Source organism: Mytilus trossulus, chromosome 3 (genome assembly GCF_036588685.1).
Source record: "Mytilus trossulus isolate FHL-02 chromosome 3, PNRI_Mtr1.1.1.hap1, whole genome shotgun sequence".
NCBI lineage: Eukaryota > Metazoa > Mollusca > Bivalvia > Mytilida > Mytilidae > Mytilus > Mytilus trossulus.
The window spans coordinates 42,368,390-42,393,106 of NC_086375.1; the positions used below are offsets into that span (position 1 = coordinate 42,368,390).

Genomic DNA, 24,717 nt, shown 5'->3' on the forward strand with positions numbered 1-24,717 from the left:
ACTATATTTGGTGTATGGAGTGATTGTAAGGTGAACATGTCTAGCTGGCAGGTGTCATCTGACCTTGGCCTCATTTTCATGGTTCAGTGGTCAAAAGTTAAGTTTTTGAGTAATGGTCTATTTTTCTAATACTATATGCAATAGGTCAACTATATTTGGTGTATGGAAATATTTTATGATCTATATGTCAGTCGCTCAGGTTTTATTTGACCTTGACCTCATTTTCACGGTTCATTGCTTAGTGTTAAGTGTTTGAATTTTGGTCTGTTTTTCTTAATTTATAAGCAATAGGTCAAGTATATTTGTTGTATGGAAGAATTGTTAGATGCACATGTCTGCCTGACATGGTTCATCTGACCTTGACCTCCATTTCATGGTTAATTGATCAATGTTTCTTTTTCTTGGTTAATTTTGAGTTTATGTGACAGTTGTAATAAAACTTTATATTTTGGACTATCAACATAATATTAATGATTAGTAAAGAAGACATTCAGCATGTACACTCTTGTTCTGAAATATTACTTATTTTTTTTATTTTCAAATAGGCCAACATTTGTGTAGAAAGCATATAAAATCGGTGAAAAAAAATAGTTCACAAATCTTCAAATTAGCCGTTGTTTGGTCTTGTCTCTAAAGCAGACTATACGTATGGATTTTGCTCATTATTTAAGACTGTTAAACAATCTGCTCAGATCTAGACCAGTAAATTGTTATCAAAGGTACCAGGATTATAATTTAGTACGCCAGACGCGCGTTTCGTCTACATAAGACTCATCAGTGACGCTCATATCAAAATAGTAATAAACCAAACAAATACAAAGTTGAAGAGCATTGAGGATCCAAAATTCCAAAAAGTTGTGCCAAATACGGCTAAGGTAATCTATGCCTGGGATAAGAAAATCCTTAATTTTACGAAAAATTGAAGGTAGAAGACCAGAATGCTTCATACTTCATTGTCAGTAAGCCTAGCAATTGTTAAATCAGCTCAAATCTTTCACTATACTAATTGAATCGACTGAAGTAGACACTTAAAAGTGTTTAAAAAGAGTCCAAAATCTTTCATCAGATGAATCTGAAATTTGAGGCCAAAATCTGCCCTTACCAGACATACCCTTTCTGGAAATATTCATGGATAGGATGTTTAAGTTAATGTTATGATAAATGCACTATACTTTGTGCATCTCAAAAGCAGTGATAAACCTTGGATGATTTAGATAAAAGTAGGTATCATAAGGGTCTGATTGCATTTTATGAAAATTGAACAAAACGATGGCAGGATGCATAATACCAAGGCACACTAAAAGAAAATTACCAAAATAGACTAAACAGTAAAAGAGTTAATGTATACTAAGACAAATAAAAAGAATACTATTACATGTAATTGTATGATGATAAAGGATGTCAGTACCTAAAATCTATACTTCAAGACCATCTTGTATTTTTTGTGAAGTTGATACTTAAAATATTTATCAACAAAGGGTTGGTAGCTTCCAATGAACTTTTTTTTCAGAAACAGGACGAGATGCTCTTTGACATAAACCAGGTTCCTCATCTTTCTGGTCAAATCAAAATAATTAAATACACTGTTGTGTGCTGCTGTGTCACTTACTATAACTTATCAAGGTTGTATATTGTGTGCTGACCCTTCTGACGCAGTTAGCACTTGCAATAATCCCCAGTAATTGGTGGGATTGGTTACTTGGTCTTTTGTTTTCTATGTTGTGTTTTCTTGTCTGTTATTTTGCATAAAAGAAAAGTTGCACTATTGTATGCATCACTTTTGAATAAAATGGAGTGAACCTTGTACCATTATTTCATCAATGTTTACAAACATAAAAAGACATACTAAACATAATATTCATTTTTATTTACTAATATTTTTTTAGTTTATAATATCAAAACAAAGAAAGAATGAACAACAACTATATATTAACATCAAATATACAGAAACAAAAAATCAAGCATATCACATTTATACTCAATGTTAGGAATTCATCATTTTTCCACACCATTCCACATTTCTCTTTATCATGCAATCACATAAATATTCCACTTTTATAACTGAGACAATGAAAAATAAATGATGTAAAGAAGTATAAAATAAATAAGTATAGCAGCCATCTTTTTCTTATAATTTAGACATAATATGATACAGTTCAGCATAAAATAAAAAGATTTCTAAACTACTTTACTTAACAGTTTACCTTGAAGTTTCACACTTTCTACATTTTAAATGGTTTTTCAAAACTTACTGAAATTGGAATAAATTTTAAGTAACGAATGAAAATATGTCATCAAAGAAAATACTTGAATATTAAAGTTATACTTTACTAAAAAACAAATAGTAAATAAGCATTAGGATAGTTTTTCTATGTGTTTGTTTGTTTACACATTAATATTAAAATATTAAAAAAAAAAATCCAAAATAGATTTATAAAAGATATTATAAATCACTAAAAAATATTAATTTTTCAATGCTCTTTATCAAAAACTTGAATAATATAAAAAAAGATGGAAAGAAATAATACTTGCATGACTTAATATTATTAACAATGTTTGAGATTTTTCTAAAGTAAATAACCCATCCATTTTTCATTTCTTTCACAGAGTTTCACAGTTTAATAAAATTGTATACTGTTCTTGATTAATACAATATATGCCAAAATGAATCAGTTCTTTATTTGTATTAAAGCTTTTTCTCTCCTTGGACATCAAATCAAATCTAAATGTCAAAATTCAAAGCAAGAAAAAGTACAATAATGCCTTATTTTACTCACACTGATGTTCAATAATAGTCTAAATGTGTCAAATATTACTTCTTCATTTTAAATAAACATGATCAATGAGATAACTTATATATTGGATAGGAGATACATTAGAAGTCAATCATATTTTCCCATTTTAGTCATTTAAGTTTAATATAAACAAAACAATAAAATTTTCCGACATATAAAACATGATTGTTGATTGCAGCATGTAAAATCCATAAAATACTTCTTTCTATTCATAAGGACCATGTTTGTCTTTGATTATCATCACTTTGTCAATCACTGCTCCATCCTGGAAAAAATAAATAAAAGTATGTAAATTAAATGGGGAATGTGTTCATGGGTCGCAGATGATGCCTCCACTTGCATATCATATAAAGCTATAAAGGGACATAACCCATGTGTACTAGATCTGTGATTTATGGTAAAAAGAATTGTGTACAAGTTTCATCACATTTGGTTGAGGCAAACTAAAGTTAGTGAACAGAAATGAAAAATTCAGCCATTTTTCTATTTACAAAGGGGAATAACTCTAGAAAAGTAAAAGTGACACCACAATATTCCACCTTCATCTAGATCTGTATTTTGAAGTAATAAGTATTGTGTATAAGTTTCATAACATTTGATTGAGGCAAACTTAAGTAAGAGAATGGAAACAAAAAAATCAGCAAGTTTTCCATTTGTAAAGGGGCATAACTCTAGAATAATATAAGTGACACCACCAAACTTCAACCTTGATCTGTATTTTTTGGTTAAAAGCATTGTTTAAAAGTTTCATAACATTTGTTCAAGAAAAATTAGCTAGAGAGCGTAAAAGAAAAATTCAGCAATTTTTCTACTTGTAAAACCGTTTGAGTGGTTTAGTTTGTATCAAGTTGTTAAGGTTTTCATCGAAATTTAAACATTGACACCTGACCTCTGACCCAAAATCAATAGAGCATTATAGTCAATAATTGTACAAATATCATACTCAATATGATTTCTGTGTGTACAATTAATGAAGAAACAGGCACATTGAGCAAATAACAGTCTTGATATTCTTCACACCTTGTTACTCAATAAAAAAAATCTGTGCATATTAAATCAATTTCTTTCTCACCTTGTCATCAGAAACTTGTTCCCAGTACAGATGAGAACTGTTCATTATCTGCATTCTAGAATATCCATAATCTAAACTCCTGAGGGCTGACCATTCTGGAATTGTTTGATTCTTAAAAGGATCATGTCTTTCCTGACATCCCTGTGTAGTAAATAATAGCATCTTAATTAATAAGCAATATACCTGCTTCAAACATAAAATGTCTTTTTCATATCTAGATTCATGCTTTGGTTATTGTAGAGGCCCTACAATGACATATAGCTTACATCAATGTCTTTGGTTTGGTTGATAGTTGTCTCATTGGCAATTTAACCACATCTCCTGATTTTATAAAATGTGTGTCAAATCTTGTTGCTTTAGATATGAATAATTTCAGATGTGGTGTTAACATCAATCAGGCACTAACATACCAATAAATATAATCAAAAGACACCAACAGGGCAACATACAGTCTTCAACAATAAAAATTATAAAAGTCACCCAAAAATGGGACTCCACAATAAAGCATTCAAATAAGAAAAAAATGTGTGGTCTTGCGAAGAATGTTGAAAATGTTTTTGCAGAAAACTGTATGTTGCTGTGTTCACCCTGTATATTTTTCTTGGTTGTTGAAATTTGGATCCTCAACGCTCTTCAACTTTACACTTTTTTGGCCCTCTAACTATTTTGATCTGAGTGTCACTGATGAGTCTTATATAGACAAAACGTGTGTCTGGCATATCAATTATAGGCCTGATACATTTGATAACTATTGTGCAAAGTCAACATAAGGCTACAGCTTATCCTGTTTCAACTTATCTCCTCGTTATTAAACTTACAGCAGATCCAGTGACAAAATGAACTGGAGCTTTAGGATTTGTGTAAGGTTCATCTCTACTACCATTCATAACCTACAATAAAATAAATTTTATTTAATAACAAATAAATTATGACCAACACAGAACTGATAAGTTGCTGGTTAGTTTCCCTATCCTGTCATGAACAAATTCATAGTTATATATATTAACAGATTCAACTACAAAACCTGAAGAATTTTATTAGATAATGCATATAATGCAAACAGTTTTATCTACGTTATCAAAGCATAGACTTATGTATAATATATATGTAATATTTAACATATTTATAGACTTCCAACTCTCTAAATATAATATATTACAGATCAACTACTAAAATGCATATGTCAAATATGCCTTTATACAATTGGATCAAAACCAGTCTTCAACAAAAGGCAGGATGACTTGTGTGCCCAACGTCATATAATTAATTCAAAAACAAAGTATATTTCAAACTATCACAAAAATGTAGTCTAAAACACATAAAGTGAAATTCTAATGCAACAACGTTTGAAACGTTCATTTTGATTGGATAACGTCACTTTATTACATGGCATCAATTGACAATTGATGTTATGGGACGTACGCGCAAGCTTAGACAGCATATTACAGATTTTATATATATGTTTAAAAGTTGTTTTCTGTCAGTTTCATTAGAATGGAGATAACAATATTGTATTTTAAGCTCCGACGGCATCAATTTGGTATTTGATGGTCGCAAATACCTGTTTACTGTCTCCGCTAACGCATTGCCAGTAAACTTAATTTGCGACCATCAAATCCCCAATTGATGCCGTCTGAGCTTAAAATACAATACAGTTACAGTACCCTTCAAGAGTACCAACTCTCCCACACCCTACACCGAGGAAAATGTCGGAGCCACTCCGAAAAACTCCGATATTCCTCCCAAAATGTTGGGAGGAATTTGGGAGTAATCTCTCCCAAAATCAGGTAAATGTTTATTGTGATAACGAGCTCACTCTCTACACCGAGGAATTAATTGCCCTTATCCTACTTTGATCTATACCGACACAAGACTGAATGGGTAATTGGATTACCTGACAGGTAACGGTTGAAGTAATAAAGAATTATATTTCCGGTCTACTGTACCAGTTTAAGTGTCAAACAGGTGTATAATTTTAAATGTCTTTTTATACTAATTAAATTTCATTTGTGGTAATAAAAACTAAAGTCAAAATATTTTCGTATTTTTTGTTAGCCCATCTAAAAATATCTTAACCTTAATGTACTTGCTTTAAAAAAACCGATTATAAAATATAGCGGAATATGTGAAAAACAAAATATTCTTCTTCAAAGTTAAAGTCTTTATTTAAAAATTATAAGTCTAAAAGTTTTATATATGCAAGTTAAAAGGAAAATTTATTCACCATTCATTAGACAAAATAATTGCCCCGTAATAATTGTGTAAATCTACGGCATTTTCTTTTTACGATTATTTAATTGCTGGAATGAATAAAAGATTTTAAAAGCAAAATGTTGTTGTTAATTCTTTCAATTGTATTTAAGTTTTATAAAAAAATGAAAACTACTTAATTTTGACCTCGATGTCTTCACCAGTAAATTAATATTTTATTTACGAAATGAGCATACTTGTGTAAAAATAACCGGAAACTTTCGCTAAATTAATCTGAGCAGTTAAATAAAATTACGTGTTTGAAAGTTTTGTATATTCAAGTAAAAAGGAAAATATTATTCACCATTCACAATTACGGCATTTTCGTTTTACGATTTGTTGGCAGTGCAGCAGAATAATAATACATTTCCGTTACAACAGGAATACTTCCAGCTGCTTTCATTCGTCTTTGTTTAATATTAACTTTCGCACAATGAATGTAAATTTGTGTATTTTCAACAAAAGATTTTAAAAACAATTATTTGCCGTGCGAAGACAATTCCACGATACACATCTCAGTTATCAACAGTTTGGGTTGAACTTGAACTTGACTTATTTAACAATGTTAAATGCTAAAAATAGTTACAATCAATGTTATCCACAGCACGAGTTTTTTTAAAGGGCGGGAAAAAATATCGCGTACTAGTAAACTCAGGTGACCTTTCTCGCCGACCGTGGGAAAGTCCATTCAAGGTTTATAAAGTTGCAGAACGACATTTTTGTGCAATCGTATTGAGGCTCCAGAAGGTCCTTTTACAATTGATTTATCGGGAAAATATAATTCTTATACCCGAATAAACGTGAACACATTTTTAACTATTTGAATTTTAATGTTTTATCTTTCAAAAAAGAAAGTACATCAGTTATATGTCCATGGTCAATAACATAGATTTACAGTTGGTGATGTATTAATTGAAATTATGATGGAAATTGTCCGGGGTGATTGATTGTATTCAAATGACAATAATCATGATAATACGATAAAGAAATGCCAATTGTAGGCGGTTGGGAAATTTTGAAAATAAAATGATGACTGATTTAACTGGAATATAATATTATGATGGGCAATTATGAGGTTTGATAAATTTTATTAATAATTAAAGGATTAGTGACCTATCGGATAGCGATAAGCGGATTACTTATCATCACAACTTTAAACATCTTTTGTAAACGTAAAATGATTGAGCGTCATAAACTTGTCAAACACCGGTAGAATTATAGTACATTTATTATATAATTAATTTGAAAATATTTTTCACTTTCCAAATTCAAATGACGAAATTGATATAAATACTTTCGTCAATTTGAAAACCGTTCCGTAAAATGCGAAAATGACGAGCACTATCAATATCACTTGAAATTATTTCCTTTGTCAACAGAGTTGCCATTTAACAGTTTCTGTTCGTAATTTGAATAATTAAAGTCTGTATAAATGTACCGAGGTGGTGAAACATCATATTTTACATTGCTCAATAAATTAAGTTTACTTGATGATCCGATGAATCGGGTTACCGAAAAAACAACATGATTTTATTAGCCAGTTGATTTTTTAATAATGAACAATTAATGCGCTGATATTGCTTATTGAATAAGTTATAAAAGAAACTAATTGTGGCAAAATCGTCCTTGCTGAAAGAACACAATGTATGACCTGACCGGACTGTAATAGAAACACAAAATAACAATTTCCTTCATACTTTCTCGGCATAAGACACAAATATAAAAGATAATAATTATCTTATTCTAAATCATATTGTAACATCTTTATCTGTCAAAGAAAGGAAAACATTTGTTCAATTTATAATACCGGGAATTTAAAGCACACATAAGCAACCAAGATCGATTAAATGTTCAAAGGTAAATTATCTGGGTAATCCAATTATGTTGTCACGCGTCGTTAATTTGAAGTACATCCGATGGGCAATAAACCAATTAACAGCCACGCGGTGTTGGGAGAGAATCTTTGGAGGATTTTGGGAGTGAAATCCGCGGTACACGGTGTTATTCCGAGAAACACGGAAATCGGAGAAAAAAGTTATCGAATCGACATTTTTGAAGAGTACTGTATCTCCTAATTGAAACCGTTAAGAATATATACCAAGGGAGATAACTCATATTTTAATTCTGTTATTTAACATATTTTTAAATATGTCAATCATGGTAACTATCTAACCTTATTCATAATTTATTAATCTAAATATATTTCCATTACCAGCATCATCAAAAAAGTTATGATAAACTTAAAATCTATTTGAACAATTAAATCCATTAATGAAGAAAGTGCAAATTATGTGATACTTGCAGCTCCAACTGATATCAAAATAATATTTCGTTTCTCAAATTGATAGGGATGTGCAAGTGGAAACAATAAGGTTTGTCAAAACTTGTGAATAATCATGAAGATTTTGAAGTAGAAAAATGACAAGACTTTATTTTTTCTTGTAAAAAAAAGGATATTTCAAAGTGAGGAATTAATATTCAGTCCATTCAAGCATAAAACAAATATATAAATATGAGATATTTTGCTTTCATAGACATAACTTGTGGTGAATAATATGCTAATAGTGTCATTAAATCCTGACTTACCTTTCTATCATAAACTGGCCATAATCTTTCATAGGAATGTTCATGTGCCCACACCATAACATCAACACCATATTGATGAAATAATTTCTCCAATCCAAAGAAATGTAAATATGGCACACCAACTCTTATCTGAAAGCAAAAATAAAATATAATTCATCCTTTCACTTGATTCAATGGTACTCCAACAAAGAAGCATCTTTATTTATTACACATGTTTAAATTTGCAGAAAAGATTTCAATTTAAGAATTGACATTTAACAATGTTTAAAGTTTATAAAGTCTTTATGATAACTGCTTCGTTCTTAAATCATCTCATTTTGTCGATGATTTTTTAACCTCTTAGGCCATAAAATGCAGATTGTATATTAAAAAAAACATTTTGTATTGTATCCCAATAATTGACTATCTCCCTTTTATTTCTATGGCCAACGCAACTTATTACTACACAATTACATAAGGAGTTTTTGTTAAATGACTGTAACCCTAATGAGTGAAGTGATTCAGGAAATGTTGTTTCCAGAACAAAATATGTTTGTATTACAAGTAATTATATTTTAAAATGGCAGAGTCAAAACTACATATAACGGTTAAACCTATAAAAAATGTTCATATGGTTATACTTCAGTCAAAACTACTGGAGCTACATGGTGCAATGTGATTTATTCTATGATAATTACCAGACTTTCATGATGTGTACAGTCATCATTATCATTATTAGAGCAGTACATAGGTCTGTGTCCCATTGTTATAATCCAAGGTCTCTTTGCACGGTTCTCTGGTTTTGCAGCTTCCTGCAACAAGTAATATATACATATATAAACAGATAAGTTTGATATTTGTTAAAGTGCTGCAATTCTATACACTGGTCTTTGTTAGTCTTGTATGATTTTTAATTTTATTTCTTGTGTATAATTCGGAGTAAAGTATGATGTCCATTATCACTGTACTAGTATACATATCTTTTAGGGGCCAGCTGAAGGACACCTACGGGTGCGGGAATTCTCGCTACATTGAAGACTTATTGGTTGCCTTTGGATGTTGTCTGCTCTATAGTCGGGTTGTTGTCGCTTTGAAACATGTATACAAAAAGAGAGGTTTTGAACCTGTTTTCAAACATTTTGATCAAAAAGGAGATTTGAGATATATACACTCACACCACATCTTCCTATAATCTATAGACAGAAACACAACAACACAAAAATTTCATTTGTTTGGTCACAAAGGAAGACTTAACCACTTATCTATACAATTAAGTGATTTACCTGTGTGTGTTATCTTAGATATGTTTCATTAATCACAAGAGTGGAGTGTAAGATTTATAATTCATAAAGACTGTCATGATGTCAAAACAACAAAAACACTGTGTGTTCTTTTATCTCTTTACTACAATTTTGTGCTGATTTTTGACCATGCACATACAATGCACATACAGATTGAATAAAGATAAATGCAAAAGATGACAATTGTTTACTGTGGATTGAGGAAAATTTATATTTTCATGGATGATTTGGTTGTTTTGCCAAAGTATGCATAAAATTCCTATAGAAATTGTACACTTTGTTAAACTTTTAATATAACTAGAACACACCCACAAAATCGTGGGCATATACAGCTTGTGGACTGTTGTAGGATGTTTTTTGGTAAAAGATATTATGATAATGAATGGAGAATTTCATAAAAGGTATCAAAAGCTTTTTCCCTTTTTCCAAAGTCCGATATTTGATTCCTTTCTGTTAAATTCAATTATCTTCGTGTGTCTGGCCTCAGACCACAGTTATTCTTCTCCTTTGCTACATTGTTTATTTGGGTAAAAGTCAAATAAAATTCACAATTTGCACCGGTTCAAACATGTTATAAATGTAACTGCTTATATATAGAACATTATGAGACCATTAATAAAATATGCTTCTAGGACAATCCAGCAGTGTTTTTTTTTTCATTTGAGAGCCTTATTAACATGCCAATGGTAGGATATGGATCTTGTATAAATGACTAAGGCTAATTTGAGGGGTAGTCGTAGGGGTCCTGATCCCGAAATCCCAGGCTTAAAACCATGAAATCCCGAGATGCAGAATTTAAACAAATGCATATCCCAAAATCAGAAAATATATTCCTCGATCCCATAAAATCCATTAATTCCGAGCATGAAACACCCGATCCCAACGCCCCTAAAAAGGTCCTGCCTACTTCTAATCTCAACCTTACTTTTATTTTTGCCAAATCACTATTTTCCCTTTCACCCTAAATTTGTATGCCCCATTTATGGGCATTATGTTTTCTAGATGCAGAATTTAAACAAATGCATATTCCGAAATCCAAAAATATATTCCCGGATCCTGTAAGGATCAATCCCTTAATCCCAAGCTTAAAACACCCGATCACGACGCCCCTAAAAAGGTCCTGCCTACTTTAATTTTTGCCAAATCACTATTTTCCCTTTCAACAATAAATTCTTAAGCCCCACTTATGAGCATTATGTTTCCTAGTCTGTTCATCCATTCATTCGTTCGACCGTCCCGCTTCATGTTAAAGTTTTTAGTCGAGGTAGTTTTAGATGAAGTTGAGCATGTTTTACCAATTTAAATATATATGCAGGTGCTATGACCCCTACAGTACGCCCAGAGAGTTTGTAATCGCGAACTTTTATCACCGATTTCCGAGTGTAGCGGTGTGACACAGTGAATCACGGATTCTACTCCCAATTTCCTCCAAAGATTCTCTCCCAACACCGCGTGGCTGTTAATTGGTTTATTGTCCATCAGATGAACTGAAAATTAATGACGCGTGACAACATAATCGGATTAGCCAGATTTATTACCTTTGTACATTTAATCGATCTTGATTGCACCTGTGTGCTTTAAAATACGTTATTTAAATGTCCATTCATTGTCAGATAAAAGTGTGACATTTTTATTTAAAATAAGATAATTATTCTTGTATGTATATACCCATGTCATTGTCATATTAAATAAAACGTAAAAACGTATAAAAATACAAATAAAACACTTTAATACTTAGTATTTAGTATTTTCATTATAGTCCGATCAGTTCATAATTTTTGTTTTTTCAACAAAGTTTCAACAAAGATGATTTTACCACAATTAGAACCTTTAATGACCTACTCAGTGAGCAATATCCAGTTCATTAATAGTTCAATATTATATAATTAATATCAACTGGCTTAAAACAAAATGATGTTTTTACGGTTATTTGTCCAATCTAAATCAAACCCTAGAGTTAATTTATCGGACCAACAAGTGAACTCTGTTACTTTCAATTTATTTTGAAATGTAAAATATTATGTTTCACTACCTCGGTAGATTACCGACTTGAAATATTTGAATTTAAAAAAGAAACTGTAAAGTGACAAATAGTTTTGTATGCAATGTGGCAGCCCTATATTCATAAATACTGAGATAATTCCCCGCCCAGACACAACACAATAATCACAACCTTATTTAATTATATGAAGAAATAAAATCATGTGTTTTTTTTATCTGTTATGATCTGTTATTATTTAAAATAAAATTGGATTGGTGCAATCCGTATTTTACTGCTCGTTAAAAGTCCTCGGCGAAATATAAAAAGAAGTATTTCAACAATTTATACTATAGAATATTAAAATGAAATTATATCGTACAAGAAAGAACTATGTAAAAAAAATGTGGATCGGATTTTTACGATCGACACATTTTCACAGAGGATCTCTACCAACGCCCATCAGGAACTGAACGACATGCATCCTGTTTTCATTTACCATTAATGTATAGTGTTGACTATGGAAGTATAAATTATGTCCAGGTTTATGTTCTCTGTTGACTGAGAAACGTATAAATAAAAGGCTGATGTTCGTTTATTCAGAAAAGGAATAAAATTTAGAATCCGGTTAATTGTAAAAGGACCTTCTAGAGCCTCAATCTTAACGCACACAAATGTCAATCATTACAAAGCAAGTTTAAACCTTCAATGAATTTTCCCACGGTTATCCAGAAAGGTCACCTGAGTTTACTGTTACATGATACTATTTCCCGCCAAATAAAAATCTCGTGGACAAAATTGATGTCACTATTTTTAGCATTCAATATTGTGAGCGAAGTCAAGTTCAAGTTCAACCACGCACTGTTGATCACTGAGATGCGTGTCGTCTTCGCAGGGCAATTAATTGTTTTAAAAATATTTTAAGATCACTGTTCTAAATACAACACAAAAGTTTACATTCATTGTGCGTAAATGAATATTATGCAACGACGAGTTGATGCAGCTATAGAAGTATTCCTGTTGTAGCCGAAATGTATTATATATATCCTAAAGTAATGCTAATCGTGAAGAGAAAATGCTGTAGACTTATTAAGCATAATGCATGGTGAATAGTATTTTCTTTTTTACTTGCATATACAAGTTTTAAGACACGTAATTTTCTTTAAACTCACTGCTCACATTTTATACCTTCAGGGTTAGTTTCCGTTTATTTTCACGCCAGTATGTCTCTTTTCGTAAGTTATATCAAATACCGATAAATAAAAAACGAGGTCATAATCAAGTATAGATTTTTTTTATAAAACTTTAATACAATTGAAACCATTAACAACAACGTTTTGGATTTTAAAACTTTTATTTTGTAATCGTAAAATGGAAATAGCGTAGAATTATTAGTATAACATATAGTGAATAATATTTTCTTTTTTACTTGTAGTATAAAAAACTTTGAGACGTGTAATTTTTCTTTAAACTGCCCTCATTTATTCAGCGTTAGTCTCCGTTTATTGTTGCACAATTATATCTCTTTTAGTAAATTAAATATTTATTTACTGATAAAAAAACGGAAGTCAAAATCAAAAATAGTTGTTTAAAAACTTGATTAAAATGTACAGTGTAATTGAAAGAATTAACAACAACGTTTTGCTTTTTATTTTAATCTTTCATTTGTTTCAAGCAATCAGATATAACCTGATAATCAATAGACAGGAAATACAATTGTTTAATTACATTAGAAATCTCACATACCTGTCGAGTGCCGGCATAGATCAGACGGATTAGGGCAATTAATTACCTGGTGTCACACCGCGTCACACCAGACTGGGAGAGATGTCGCTAATACAATAAACAAAAGGTAGCAGATTTACGCGGAAGTCGGAGGGAATACTCCCAAATTTCTCCGACAATTTTGGGAGGGATGTCGGAGTTTCCTGGTGTTACACCAGGAAAAATATCGGAGTATGGAGTTTGGGATTACAAACTCCTTGGGCGTACTGTAGGCCTTAAATACTAAACACTTCAAAGAAAACAGTAGACAGAATCAGGGCCCACTTTCATATACTAACATACTAACATAGAAAGTCCCTGACAGAATACAGAGAGTCTCAATATATATCAAAGTAGTATAATCGTAGTTTACATGTAGATAAACACAAAAAATAATTGTCTTCTCTAAGGAGGTATAATAGTTATGGTTCTTGTGATCTAAACACCATGATATGAAAGGCAAACAAAAAATTGTCGGAGATTTAATAGTTGTGATTTTTGCGATCTAAACGCCACGATATGGAGAATGCTCTGAATGGCTTATTTTTTTCCATTTTTGTTATCTATCATACGATTGGTTGTACTTGACCATCTTTCAAACCGGAAGTCTTATCTATGACTAAAAGTCAGTCCGATGACAGAATCACATCCGGACTTCTTTTTTGTTGTTTTTCTCCCAAAATAACTCAATCTGAATAATCATAAGAATGGATGTTAAATGCGACTATGCATGTTACCTATAGGACACAGAGGCATGATGATTGATTTATTGTGGAAAGAAGAGAAGCGACATACAAAATGAGGTCTTCTCATTTAATAGTATAGATTTGCTTTCTATATTCCCATGAAATCAACAAAAATGCATACCCCACGAATAATAATGAATCCACAGTACAAATATAAATGTATAAATGGTTAATGCAAATGATGGCAATTGTTTTTATAACAAATAAATTGTACATACCTTGAGATCATTTTCCAGCCATTCATACTGTTTAGGTACTTGCATAAGACCATAATACAGGTAAAAGTAATATTCAGTTGATATGGAGATTATATGTGCTGGTCCAATGTTAAAACTGAAATTGAACATATATTTTAAGCAAATCAGAATAGACAAAAAAAGTTCTGTAAACTATAGGCTTCAAGGAGTATATCCCTCCTCAGGTATTTTTGTATATAATTGATGGGAATTTACAAGAATATTTGTGTTGAATGGACAATATGTGCCATTATGTGGTCCAAAATATTGTTTAGCTGATCACTTCAATAAATCTTATTGAAAGTTTACTGCTGATGATATCATGAAAATTCCAATTTGATCTTTGAAGTCAACAAATTCAAAATATTAAGTTTAATAGAATGAGATTCATTGATACAGAGTTAAAATGCAAACTTTCCTGGAACTAGTGCTATTCCCCTTTTGTATGAAGACATAACAATCATGCCTCGGGCTCCAGAGCTGGATTTTCTAGCTGTGTTGAAGACCCTCTGGTGACCTAAGGTTGTTATCTGCTCTTTGGTCGGGTTATTGTCTCTTTGACACATTCCTCATTTCAATTCTCAATTTTATTATAGAAAAGTAAACATTTTTTTTTATTTTCTAAGTTATGCCTTATATAGGTTGTCATTTGTTATATCTAGTTGCTCTTTCTCATCTAGTCTTATCTGTTTTAATAACACATTTTAATAATCTCTATCAAATTATTCATCACTTTCTAGACTTGTGATGATTTAGAGACCTGAGTGATGATAAGTAAATATCTATACCTGTAAAACATCTTGTCCATGTCTTCATCACCTGGCATTGTAAATCGGTTTTTATAATTGGAAAAATTGCTAAAAAGATAAAAATTAATATATAATTAACTACTAAATGTCTTTACAAAGAACATTTTAATGAAAAACAGTATAGTATATTCTTCAAAATTTCATCATTTTTTTTTATATCATTGTAGTTTTAACTCAAAATACTTTATGCTATAAACTAAAGTTTTCAATAAACTGAACACTTTCAAATACTTTGCAAGTAATTTCAGGGCTCACACTACTTCAGAATTTTAGGGAGAAGTGACTTCTCTTTTTGAAACTGATAGGAAGAAGTGGTGAGATTTGAAAGAGAAGTGCTCATTCGTGTGGTGCTCTACAATGTTTGGATTTTACTATAGTATAAAGGGTCACATGTAAATAATGTTCTTTTTATATTGTTCAATTCATATATGAGTATACAATTAAAGTAACATTTCAAATTAAAAGTTGTTTAAGTTTTACTAAGGTTCTTGTGAGAAACTACCAACTAAATAATTAACATCTAGCACAAAAAAAAATTTCTTTCCATTTTATCAAATGTAAAGAAATTATGATTTATCAATTACAATTTAATTCAAAACTACCAAACGAAATTCAGTGTTTTTCATAAAAAAATAATTAAAAGTTATTAAGCTGGGCCATAATATATTGATATTAGTATAATAGTCTCAGAGATAAGCAACTTTAATAGTTTGAAACAATCCATAAAAATATGGGGAATTATATACACCAATCATTTAGATGTAACCAAAAGTCTCTTTATGCGTGTGGAATACATAATTTTTCCCTTTGGGATCAATATTCTTCTGTCAGCTGATCCATCCGTGTTCGTAGTAATTATTGTATAAGTACTGATTTCGGTCATAGCTGGTCTGGTTCAGATCCGCAGTTTAGAAATCGGTCAATGGCAGACGAAATCAAAAAAAATTTACAAAAAGAAACGATGTTTGACAAGTTATTTGGAAAGGAACATGACGTTTTTAATGCAATAAATGGATTAAACATTTACTGGAGGCAACTTTTATCACGTTTAAATGAAGTAACAAACTTATTTTTCCGCCGAAATTTAGGTTGATGTACGTTTTTGAGTAACAAGCACCACCGGAACTTGCGGAAATGCATAAAGTGATGAAAAGTTGTATTTTTTATCAAATAACCTGCTACACACTGCAAAGACAATGCTTCAACTTTTTTTTTAAGATAATGACTTGTTTATGTCTAAATTTCTTTAATTATCAATAAAAAAATTGATGTTTCATCAACTTGATAAAAATTGAAAATGTCTGATGACGGAAGCAACTGAAAGCGAGTATCGTCAAGAACAGGGCAACTTGTTTTCACTTTTGGGGGTCGAGGAAAGCAAAGTGACGATCAGGAAAGGGACTTCTTCGTCCAAGTCGCCTGGTAGTGTGAGCCCTGAATTTAATCAATTAGGGAACCTAATTTTGACTTCACTTCAAAACCCCCAAAGTTATACCATCACAAAATAATTATAAAAAATTTTAAAAGATTAACAGTATAGATGCTAGTGAATAGTTAGTAATTACTAAGAAAGTAATTTTGATGGTGCATATATAAAACATTATGTTATGTTTGTTTTCTATGGTCAGCCAAACAAAGTCTGTTAATTGTACGTATAATATATATCCTAAACTTTCTCTGCTTATTTTTAAAGCACCCCATTTACTTACTATTTATTTTCATGATTGCCAGGACATGTCATGTATGGTACCTGACCAGCAATTGGTTGCACTAAATTCAAGAATTCATCACCAATATGACCATTTTGCTACAATAAAGAAACTAACATAAGTTCATAATAGTTATCGAAGATATCTGGATTATAAATTAGTATGCCATCATAACATGTTCATTTATTATAATAAAATATTAAATCAAAAACCAATATTTAAATTAGAAATCTTTAATTACGCAATTGATTGAAATATTGGTTTCTTTTGAGAATAAATTCAATATATTGTTGTAATTACAAATCATTCAATACTGAAATATGATATCTCGAGCAATGAGTTATTGTTAAAGAAAGGTTTGCCCTTTTCAGATCCATGAACTGGGGTTTTTTTTATTTGCTGTTCATGTACTAATTTTGTCACAAAATTTTTGTGTCATGGATTAGAAATCCATATATTTTCTTTTTTTATTTGATGTTCATGTACTAATTTTGTGTCATGGATTTTTTAATGTTTATGAATTTTAAATTTTAACACATTAAGATTATATTTTGTTTTTATAGTGTCTCTTTTTGGGTCATTTTATGTAATGTCATCTTTTATAAATGCATTGTATTGAAAGAATTTCAGATTGTACCTTTAAAATTTTTTCTTCATATGAAGAATTCTAAAGTTTTCAGATGTATTCTTTTTTCCATGGATTTGTGTAAATGTTCCAGACCATATGAGTATTTGGACTGTATACGCATACGGTCCAGTACGAGCTGACCATACATGTTATTTGATCATATTGGTTAAATTAAAACAATCTTTATTTTCAGTTTACAAATTGTTAATGATAATTTATTACAATAAGATAGATAAAATGAAGAAACGAACAATTGAAATTAGGTATTTGTTTAATTGTATATCTGAATCCTATTTTGGTACTCTCGCCCGAGGTGACAAAATTCAAGTAACGTAACATTTTTAGCATTTTCATGTATGCAGTTCATACATGTTCTTTTGCATTTGCATTTTTTTGGTAAAGTTGCTAAATATTCTAAAACAATTGAACTCCCACTTTTTGTTTACCTCCGATATCTTTAATTTCAGCGTTCATAAAACAATTAATGTATTACTGATCGACATGCTTAATACAAGAGATTAACATATTAAATTAGCGTGAATTAAAAAGTTAAAATATAAAGTTTTTGTTTCAATTACATTTGAACTTTTTTATGTTAATTTGATAGTTAAATTATGTTGATCTGCTTTATGCATTTGTATCTAATAAACTTGACCAACTTTTTAATATTAGTCAGATCTTATGTGTATTTTGAAAAAGTACACACACGGTCCAGACCGTATACGTACGGTCCAAATACTCATACGGTCTGGAACATAGACACTTAGAATGAGACATTAGATATTCAGGAACCTGTTTTGTTTAATCATATATTGGAAACCAGTCTGATTACTTACTGCATCAAGGTCATATCCGAAGTCACCTGAAAATAAATAATCAAATCAAATATAAACATTTTCAAAATAGTTGCCTTTTATACATGTAGCTGACTGCTGTATGGGCTCTGCTTTTTGTTGTAGGGCATACGGTAACCTATAGTTTTTAATTTCTGTTTCATTTTGGTCTCTTGTGGAGAGTTGTCTCATTGGAATCATACCAAATCTTCGTTTTTCATAAATCAAATATTAACATTTTCAAAATAGCTAATTCTTTAATCAAAACAAGAATGTGTCCATGGTACATGAATGTCCCACTCACACAATCATTTTCTATGTTCAGTGGAGCTTGAAATTGTGATCAAAACTCCAATTTGGCTTTAAAATTAGAAAGATCATATCATAGGTAAATGTGTTCAGTTTCAAGTTGGTTATAATCAAAACTACCTTGACCAAATTTGTTTTTAATCTGAAGTGGGACAGACAAACAGATGGATTGACAAACCGACTTAAAAACATAATGCACCTATGTATATACATGGTATAGAAAACATTGTTTCATTAAAAAAAATTAAAAATTATCATAAATTCAGGCAAAAACTTATCATAGCCAATAATCATCATTTATCACTAATGAGATAGCAAAATACACGTATGGCATAATAATAAAAATATATTTTTTGTTGCTGTTGAATACATTGTAGTTTATCTGTATTATTTAAATCACAAGATGACTAATTTTTGACAGATGTGTTATCATTTAATATCAAAGTACATCTTTAATAAGAGATACAAATGGGTAAACCCTTGAAAAGTAACATCAACAGGATATCAGTACACTGTTACTTGTCCTTTTTTTCCTATGTATTTATGTACATGATGTATACATGATTACATGTATCAATACAACTTGTGACTTGCAATCAATTTCCTTTTGATAAATTTGGTTGGTCTCATATCATGAACGATACATTTACATGTATTGCTATAATTATAGGCTAACATCAACACAGCAATGTCCTATGACTCAATGTACTTATATATGAGATTAAAAATTCTTAGAACTCAGGTGTAAAAACAACTAAATCAGTCCAACATTTAAATAATAATTTAGCAAAATTTGAAAAAAAGTCCCAGAGGTTTAAGAGAAGTGCTGTACTTTAGATTTGTTATTATTCTTTTGAGAACTGATTTAATGGGTTTTGTAGATGCAATGTATAGAACAATGTATTGATGGATAAATAGACTTATGCATATGAGAACCATCAATTTCAGTGTTCAACAAACTTTAAATTTTCATTCTCATTAAAACTTCAATACTCACCAACATGGAAAATAGCATCATACATTCCCTTTTTGGTTTCATTAATAAGTCTTGGTACAGATTGAGGATTAACAAAGCCCAGATCACCAAACAGAGCTATCCTTGGACTCCAGTCAGATCCATCCTTCATGGAAACAAAAGTCAACTGTTCACTCATAAGTACACCATTCCCACAACTGTACACTGAAATATTACATTTTTTACAAGTGAAATGCAATTTTTTTTTAAGTCCATCATTTCACTTTGAGTGTTCATTAGAAATTTGAAAAAAAACACACACACAAATACAATAAAATTGAGAATGGAAATGGGGAATGTGTCAAAGAGACAACAACTCGACCATAGATACATGTATAAATATTCTTAAGCAAATTTACAGATCTAACATTGTTGGGTTGATGTTTAGACGAGTTGTAAATATTATTTGAATATATACATGTAGCAATATTCCTTGAATCATTGTGTATTTAAAAAAGAAACACAAATACATATGCATGTGTACATATTATAATGTATAACATGGACATTGCAAGACTTCTTGATACTTAAATAAAACCATGTACAAATGATCAAAATACAGGTCTTGCAAAATATCATATAGCCATTGCAAAATTCCTTCAGAAAAGTAGCAATGAACAGGAGGCCTGATTGTAACACTTGACTTGATAAGATGCCATCTAAGGTTAGTAGACACAGTGACACTTTCTTAAATTTTTGTTCCACTGGAAAATCTAATTTACACATGTAGCAAAAAATATACGAGCAAATTAAATCATATATCATTTACAATTTAAAAGATACATTGTACACTAAATGATTTGTAGCTCATCATGAAAAATAACACAAATACCAACCCAAAAGAAAATTCAAAATGGAAATCAAATGGCAAAATCCAAAGATCTGACACATCAAACTATAGGCAAACTAGTGTCATATTATTGACTTGGTAAATGGACATACACACCCTAATGTTGCAAATGATGGCCTGGATTAAACATGGTTTTTCAGCTTGTGAGATGTTTATCACATTCACATAAAATTGCATCATAAAGAACAACAATGATTGTTTATATATATAATTAGAGCAAACAGATATAATAGATAAATTGGAAAAAAATGGAAAACAGCAGTCAACATTGTGTGAGTTAATTCAAATCTCTATAAAAACTATGCCTAAAGACGAACTTAAAAGTTACAATTACCATATCGAGTTCCAGGTTTCAGATTTATTAGTGTAACCCTGTGGATAAACTGTGTGTGCTGTTGTGGTCCACCATCAACAAATTTTCTGGTGTAACCTTTGGCAATCATATTTGTTGTTTGCATTCCATACAAACAGGTAGCATTCTGGGTAACGTTCATGGTGCTCCATGTTACTAACATTTTTGTGGGATCATCTACAAAGAGATATATATAAATGTAAACATAATAAAATTAAAAAAATACACAGTCATTTATACAACAGAAATAAATGACTGCAGGGAGCGCACCTGAATACGCCCGCATACATGTAGGTCCAACCCTGAAAAGTTGGGGCAAAAATGGACACAATATTCAAGCTTGATACACAAAAAGTTCCCGTAAAATATCTAATGTCACATTGGAAACTGATTGTTGTATGACGTCAAAAGTTCAACAGAACATACTACATATTCTGGGGTCAAGCGGTACGGATGTGGTGTATATCAGTCCACATAATTATGACGTCTTTAAAGTTTTGAATCAAAAGCAAAAAGTACCATAGCCTTTCAAGATGTCATAAATATTTGGACTAGGTGTATACATATTTCCATCTAACATTTCTAATACAAATATCAGGGGAGGATCCAATCATTTTAAAAGGGGTTCCCAATCCATGATAAAGGGGGGTTCCAACTATATGTCAGATTATGTCTACATTCAAATGCATTGATCGTCCCAAAAAGGGGGGATAAAACTCCAGGACCCCCACCCACTGGATCAACCACTGAATATCATTAAGCGTGGAATGCTGGCAACTGACTTGAAGAGGAGATTTGGCCAGGATATCATGCTCAAATATCATAATGAAATGATGAATGAATTTATGTAAGTCGTAAATTATAATATTACATAATTTATAAAATTTATGCTTACCTCCAAACGAAATGTGTATTTGTTCAGGCTGCTTGAAATCTTTAGAATGTAGTGATGAAACTAAGACATTTTCAACTTCCCAGGCAATTACAAGAGTCAACAGGACTGTAAAAAGTTGGATAAATACAACAGTTTTCATTCTTCTGCCGTCTGTGTTTGTTATGAATAATCTGAAATGAAGTAGTTTCGCTGCTGTTAAAGGTTAGGTAAATATAGTGAATTTAAAACGCAGTAAAGATCCAACTAAATCACATGACAATCAGGTGATTTCTAACAGGTGAGTGTGGGGTTCACTGAAGGTATTCAATTAAATATAGACAAATAGTCGACGATCGTTTATACTCTGATTTGAATATTGATTATCTTGTTGCAAATTAAATAACTTATGATTATGTGATTATATTGGCAAAAATTTGTGTATTTGATTATTTTGATAGCCCATGACGGGCCTCAATAATTATGCATGATTCTTTTTTTTAAATGATATAGAAAAAAAATATCGAAAATATTTAAAGAATAGATAAATAAAAGATACCTATACTAAAAGGGATACTTATACACACATGAATTTAAAACAAAAAGTGTTCTTTTATCAAGGACTATCAACTAGCTGCTCCTTTAAACGAAACATTCTGATTTCAATTTTCATTGCAGTACCTCACAGACAATAGAAAAAAACTTTGAACAGCTAATCACAATTAGAACATTGTCTTATATTCCTTCCTGGAAATAACATCATATGTAGTGGAGGTTGATGTGTACTAATTGCTATCAAGGATACTTTTTTTTACTGACAACTTCCTTCCCTGAACTATAAACTGACTGTGGCATTGTCTGTCAGGTGCAAACTTATTGGACACAAAGCTGTATACTTGAGCTCATTCAATTAAAATGGGCAATTAGAGCTCGAGAAACCCTTAACTTAAGCGAACAATCGATAAAAATACATTTGATATCATGGTTGGTGATTTCAATCTACCAGCTAAGCTGGGATTAGAAAATCCAATTCTTGAAACTAAATACTCAGCATGCAAATATACATAAGACAATGTCTGTATCAAATCAGGAATATGACAGCTGTTTGTCTTTTTCATTTTAAGCCATGACATTGTCGTTTTGTTTTCGTTTTATGAGTTTAACTGTTCCTCTGGTATCTTTCGTCCCGCCTCTTTTGTTATATCCATTCGTGTTGGTAAGTCTTTATTAGTTTTCCATATTTTGTTTTGTATACTGTTGGTAGTCTTTTTAAATTTTCATAGTTGTTTTTTGCCATTGACATGTCTGGTAATTTTCACTTACGAATTTGCAAATTTCATAGGTGTATCCATAGAGTCGTTTCCGGGTTTTTTTATGCTGTGGAGATCTTTACTTTAATACAAGAGGATTGGTTAGTTTTATATTTAATGAATGGTTATTATTTATTTTGAATTTATTGAACCATAAAACTAATTTTTGACTCTTCACATTGAATAATCCGCGAAGCGGATTATGTAAAATGTGAAGAGTCAAAAATTAGTTTTATGGTTCAATAAAATAAAAATAAATTATTGCCATTCATTATAAATAAATTTCTATCAAAAATAAGGCTCAAAGAACTTTTTATATTATTTATATCAACAAAAACAACGTACACAATAGTTGGCGTATGCATATACAACGTCAGAGAGGGCGTGTCGCCATAAAAATTGACAACATTGAAAATAAAACTAATAATTTTAACCAATCAGAAGACAGTAAATACACCAAATTTATTTATTTTGAAGTGTCTAGAGTTTAATCAAAAGTCGCCTTTAGAAACTTACATGTTATCCAGTGGTACCAAACAAAACAAAGGAGTCTAACAGAAACCCTCAGACTCAAATTAGCTCAGTATAGTAGATATTTTGTTTTACCATGTCACCAGTTTTTGTTTATCTTTATTAGCAACACGACGGGTACTTCTAGTATTAAAAAAAGTGCTTACCCTTCTGGAGCGCCTTAGAACATGTTATGGTTTTTACTAACTTCATGTTCTTATGTTTCGTTTTATAAGAGTTATATGGCCTGTTGTGTTTTCTTTCGTTTTTTTTAGATATGGTCTCTATATTCATAACCTGTAGTTTGTATTGCCACCCCATTAGTAACTTCTAACTATAACTGAAAAATTATGAAGAAATCATATTTTTCACAATATGTACAGTGGCGAGTTAATTGATCCTAATTCAAGTGAGGAAAGGAACTGTGTGTTTATAAACCAAAATTAACAACTGTTCTGCAATAGCAAAACGTTTTATGATACTAAAAGTTGTGTTATTATGTGAATATATCTTCTGTGTCAATAGGAAAACGTGTTATTCAGTTAAAACTAGATCTTCTCTTTTACCAGTTAGGTACAAGTAAAGATATGTTTTTGTTAAAAACAAAATGACTCTTTTATGGTTAGCGAACTTAACCTCAAGGATTGCACTGTTACCTGTCATTTGCTTACATGTTCATAAAAATAATTGCTATAACGTTTATAAAAGATATCAATTTCACTGGGTCCTCTCTGTTTCTTGCATAATCTTCATCTGATATTACTGAAACTTAAAGTTTGAGAAGATAGATACATAATATATTTGTTAGCAAAAC

The 24,717-nt window shown here is 30.8% G+C and overlaps 1 protein-coding gene across 1 annotated transcript; it reads right to left on the minus strand.

Annotated features, from left to right (window-relative positions):
- Positions 1-1,846: 1,846 nt before the first annotated feature.
- Positions 1,847-22,318, minus strand: LOC134711508 (acid phosphatase type 7-like). Its single transcript, XM_063572137.1, has 12 exons — positions 22,108-22,318; positions 21,195-21,389; positions 19,993-20,175; positions 18,690-18,715; positions 17,226-17,323; positions 15,496-15,564; positions 14,690-14,804; positions 9,381-9,494; positions 8,704-8,832; positions 4,686-4,757; positions 3,868-4,008; positions 1,847-3,060 (listed from the first exon to the last, which is right to left on the minus strand). Exons 1-12 carry the CDS (start codon positions 22,244-22,246, stop codon positions 3,001-3,003), a joined length of 1,341 nt encoding a protein of 446 aa, XP_063428207.1. The 5' UTR covers positions 22,247-22,318; the 3' UTR covers positions 1,847-3,000.
- Positions 22,319-24,717: the final 2,399 nt, after the last annotated feature.

Bases quoted from the DNA above. Each gene is read 5' to 3' on its own strand.
- LOC134711508 (XM_063572137.1), bottom strand. From the start codon at position 22,246: ATGAAAACTGTTGTATTTATCCAACTTTTTACAGTCCTGTTGACTCTT. The intron at 17,324-18,689 runs GTAAGTAATCAG...TCTTTATTGTAG, and splicing joins TCGGATATGACCTTGATGCA to CAAAATGGTCATATTGGTGA. The intron at 15,565-17,225 runs GTAAGTAAATGG...TTATCTTTTTAG, and splicing joins GGCAATCATGAAAATAAATA to CAATTTTTCCAATTATAAAA.